Raw genomic sequence first — 4,768 nt, 5'->3', positions numbered from 1 at the left:
CTCTGAGCAGACGGCTTACCCTTCACGCACGTAATGGTTTGAGGGAGTCACCAATCACTGATTGGTTTACTAGCTCCCTCAGACCACTCTCATGCGCGATTCCTCGAGATGTGCTCATGCGAGGTCCATGTGTAACGCTCTCGCAGGGAACCTCAGTCCCAGCTTAACTGCGTGTAACACGAGACCCCGATGACCATGCACCCGATGACTGATCAGTGCTCTATTTGCTTCTCGCGTTCTGCCCCCAAGCGTGAGTCTGGGAACTGGTCTGTTGGTGGCCACTTGGCTACTGACCACCGATCACCGTTCTGGGTGATCTGTCGATGGTCACTTGGTTACTGACCCCCGATCACCGCTCTTGATCTCTCTGTCACCTGGTCCACGTGTCACCCTGCGAGTGGTCCACGTGGTCCTCTGCTGCTGACGTCATCGACTACCGATGACCGATCAGATCACAAGCCCCCCAGTCTCGAGTCATGAACTCGTTCTCGGCGAAGAGACTAAGTGGTCGTGCCCTCAGTCCACGTGGCAAGTGGGACCGCATCACGTGCCACCTCACGTGCTGCTTCTTTAACGTTTGGACTTCCTTCCTTAATCTCGCGACACGTGGCCCCATCGACGGCCAGCGTGGTGTGTCGCTAGCGCTTCTCTTATTCAAATTGGCGCGCGCCTTCACTGTTCCTTCATCTTCTTCAATCGACTCTCAGACTTCTTGCGAACTCTTTCTCTGCGCACCCATCTTTCTTCAAGTTTTCTGCTTCCAAGCCTCTTGCGATCATCCAAAGGTATGGTTTTTCTTCTTCCTGGGTCTATTTAGGTCATCTTTACCGATTGCATTTATCTTTCTCGTTATCATGCATTCATCTTCTCTATTTTCCCTCTCTCGACCCGCGCTAGGGTTTTTTCGCGTTCTCGCTCTGACTTCTGCTTCTTCTTCTTCCTCTTTTCACCTGGGCATCTCTTTCTCCTTCCCCCTCTCTGTTTTCACCGAACCATTCATCATTCCCTCTTCTTCCATTCATTATGACTTTTCGTTTTTCCTCCATTTGCAGCTATCTCGCGATGGCTCGCTTGAAACAAACCGCACGCATTATTGCCTCATCTTCTGGTGCACAGCCTTCCGCGAGTGCGCCAGCTCCGCCACCGCCTGTTGCCACCTCCTACCATGACAACGCCAGGGTCTACGACAGGGCCCCCCTGGCACAAAGGAAAATGCACAAAGGATCAAGCAATAAACTCAAAAACAGAAAGTAAACCAAAGCAAGAAACAATCAAAGCAATAAAAGTACTACTAGAAGTAATGACAATTATGGAATAACATGACTAAGACAAAACTTGACATGATTACAAAATTAAAAGACATATAACAAGATATAACCACAAGTGAAAGGAAGCTTAAGGTCAGCTCTAGGAAGGAGAATGCCATTCCAAAAGAGCAGCCATACTCATATGAACAATGAGTGCTAGAGTCCTTTTCACAAACACATGGTGTAACAAAAGAAAACAGCAAGAAAACTCAAAATAAATCCTAAAACAGAATGGTAAACAACTTGAATTAAAGAGCTCTTGAAAGTAAAGTGCAATACAACTCAAGAATTAAGCAAAAACAAGCCTAGACTCTAGATACCACATGATGTGAATGTAACTACAAGAACACATGATTCTTGACATTCTTAGGAGCAACTTGAGCTGGATTGAAAGGCACTTTACTTTAGAATTGGATCAATGTTCTAAATTCAAGAACTCACCAAAACTTAGCACCAACCAAGACTCATATGGAAGTCCATGTATTGTCAAATTGAATCAAACACAAGGAATGAAGAACAAGAATTAAAAACTGGACAGAATTGAAAAGCTAGCTACTGAACCAAATAGAATAAATGGAAACCAAGCTGAAAACAGAAATGTAAACGGTAGAAAAAATGAAGGAAAACACTAGGAAATTAAGCTACCAAATGGAAATTGAAGAAAAGGAAGAAGAACACTTATAGAAGAAGATGCTTGCTGGATTTTGAGAATTGGAAGAAGCCATTCACGCCACTTGGAACCTTGAACCAAGATAAGTGATGGAGTGCCACCACTTGAAGCTCACCATAGCTCACAAGATAAGGCAAAGAAGAGGAGGACTCAAAACTCACAAATTCTCTCCCAAATTGAGTATAGTCTCTCTACTATAAAATTCCAATCTGAATTGTACAAGCTAAGCACCTTTATTTATAGCCTAGAGGTGCTGAAAATGCAAGCTAAAAGGCACACAAATGCAATGAAATTCGGTTTGGCACCCCCTAGGCTCCTATCTACACTCCCCCTAGACTCCCTTACTACTTACACCTTTTTATTACATTCACACCCCTATTCTACAAAAGAAATAAGAAGAGCCATTTTATTATACTCTTGTCCCAAAGCTCTTGCCATGCTCCTAGTAATTCATTGGGCTTGGGCCCCTTGTTGGGCTTGGGCCCCTCGTTGGCCTTGGACCCCTTGATGGGCTTGGGCCCCTTGTTGGGCTTGGGCTTCATGGCCTAGAGCATCCTCTACTTGGTTTCCATCAGGTTGAGTTCAAGAAACCCAAGGACCTTGAAGCCATGGCCCCCTACGAGCGCGAGCTATGTGGGCTGTTCCTGGGGGCCAAATACAACTCTGCTCGCCTCATCAAAGAGGAATTTGATGTGGTGGCTCTGAAAAAATATATAGGTAGCTCCTTTTCTTCCACCTCTTAGGATACTTGCACCTTCTCCCGCATGCTTGTATATATTTTGAATTACTTGCGTAACTTGGCCATCTAACTTTTCCCTTTCTCATCTATGTAGATTCAATGTCAGGGAAAGACAGGAGGCAAGCCTTGCTGGAGCTTGCCAAGCTTCGGGGGACCAAGGGAACTGGCTCCTCTTCTTCTACCACCGAGCCCATTGCAGCCCCCCTCTCTCGGTTGTGCTTGCTGGAGGCCCCGAGCAGGGAAGGAAGAAAAGAAGATTGGTGAAGGCCTCTACTTCACCTGTTGCTGCTGCTGCTGCTGCACCCTCAACCGAAGAGGAAAGCTCTGGCTCTCCTCTTATACACCGCCAGAGGAAATTGCCAGCGGTTGAGGGGACCTCATCTCTCCAGCCTGGGGAGATCGAGGTGGTGGAGGTAGAGGAAGGTTCACCCCCTCCTCCCTCTACTCAACCTGCCCCAGAGCCCACATGCCTTCCTTCCCCCTGCCAACAACCGCTTTCAGCTTCTCGATCGTCATCTTCCCCCCCAGCAGGCTAATCTCTTGGTCCATCCGCTTCTCCTACTGGGGGCGCATCCGCTCATCCGGGGGGTCTCCCGCCACCACTGCCAACCTCCACTGCAACTGCTGAATGTGGTGGCTCCAGCTCGCGACCAAGCGCCTCTGGAGCTAGCCACGAGAACTTTAGCAGGGTCATCACCTTGGTTCGACAGCTTATCAGCAACCGAGAGCTCGTCGAATGGAACGGTGATGAGGTGGACACACACCTGGCCAGGCAGATGGTGCTCTCTTTGGAGTTTTCCACCCAGCACCGCAAGCAAATAGCCCTGGAGAAGAGGGTGAAGGAGCTTGAGCACGACAAGGAGTCACTGCGAAGTGACTTCGAAGCTGCCCAAGGGTCTGTAGAACTGATGCGGGGCATGGTGGAAAAAGCTAGGAGGGAGTACCTAGCGCAGGTCCAAGAGACCATCAAGACGGAGATCTTGATGGGGCAATCTGTTAGCTCACTGGACTACGAGGTGGTGCAGCTACGGGCCGAGACCTCCTCCCTACGCCAACTGAACTCTCAACTAGTGGGGGAGCTCGAGTCCACCAAGGAAGCGGCTGCTGCTGGAGAGAAGAGGCTTGAGGAGGTGGGCAAACTATCTGAAGCCAAGGGCCAACTGGAAAAAGCTGCCTCCTCCCTTGCTGCCCTTACCACTGAGAGAGATGCTGCGGAGGCCTCGAAGCAAAAACTGGAGGCGGAGAAAGCTGATTTAATGAACGTGGGTGTTGATGCCCTTACTGACGGATTCGAGCTGGCACTCGAGCAAATCCGATGCGTTCTCCCAGACTTGGACCTCTCGCAATTTAGCATTTATCACGAAGTGGTAGATGGGAAGCTCACCCCTCCTGCCCCTTGATCTCTTCTCTTTCTTGTAAATTTTTACTTCTGCACAACTTTTCTTAGTACTCAGAATTTGTATAAGACTTGGTTGTGAATACATACTCTCAATTTGTATAAGCTTCTTCTCTTGTATTTTTCTTGAGCTTCACCTTTCTTTATGCACACGACTAACTGTTAGCTAGCTTAGGTTCAGCGCGATCTTAAGCTTTATCTTTCCCTTTGCAAACGACTAAGTGTTAACCAGCTTAGGCCTAGCGCGATCTGCCTCCTTTGACCTTGGCCTCTACTTGATCACGACTAGCTACTCCCTTAGCTTTGTGTTTAACAGTTCTTGTGCGCTGCTTTGCGCCACTAACCAATCACTGACGACTCATCAGTGATCGCTCTTCGATCTTTACTTGGCTACTCTGTCGCTCTAGCGCTAAGTGCATAGAGGACTTTGACATCGATCGCTCGAGGTGATGCCTCGTTTTGGGGAAAGAAAAGTGTTTCTCGCTAACCCCTCTTACTTTCCCCAAGGTCATCACCCTTCGGCGGATTGAGTCGTTCATTCCCTACCTCACTCCTGGGTTGAGAAGGGTTTCGGGCTAAGAGTCTTACTGGGCCAATATTGGTGTATGCCAAGTGGGTAAGGACACTTGCCAGAATCTTTCCTTTCCCTCTCTTGG

General features: G+C 48.4%; 1 protein-coding gene across 1 annotated transcript; it reads left to right on the top strand.

Moving 5' to 3' along the window:
* Positions 1-3,633: 3,633 nt before the first annotated feature.
* On the top strand, positions 3,634-4,116 carry LOC137805505 (uncharacterized). The gene has a single exon (XM_068605445.1). The coding sequence runs from the start codon at positions 3,634-3,636 to the stop codon at positions 4,114-4,116; it is 483 nt and encodes a 160-aa protein (XP_068461546.1).
* Positions 4,117-4,768: the final 652 nt, after the last annotated feature.

The sequence above is a fragment of the Phaseolus vulgaris genome, chromosome 3, assembly GCF_000499845.2.
Source record: "Phaseolus vulgaris cultivar G19833 chromosome 3, P. vulgaris v2.0, whole genome shotgun sequence".
Lineage (NCBI taxonomy): Eukaryota > Viridiplantae > Streptophyta > Magnoliopsida > Fabales > Fabaceae > Phaseolus > Phaseolus vulgaris.
Note: the sequence above shows the minus strand (reverse complement) of the source record. Positions and strands in the feature narration are given on the sequence as shown.

What these genes read in the sequence shown, in the direction of transcription:
- LOC137805505 (XM_068605445.1), top strand. Translation starts at nt 3,634, where the DNA reads ATGGTGGAAAAAGCTAGGAGGGAGTACCTAGCGCAGGTCCAAGAGACC.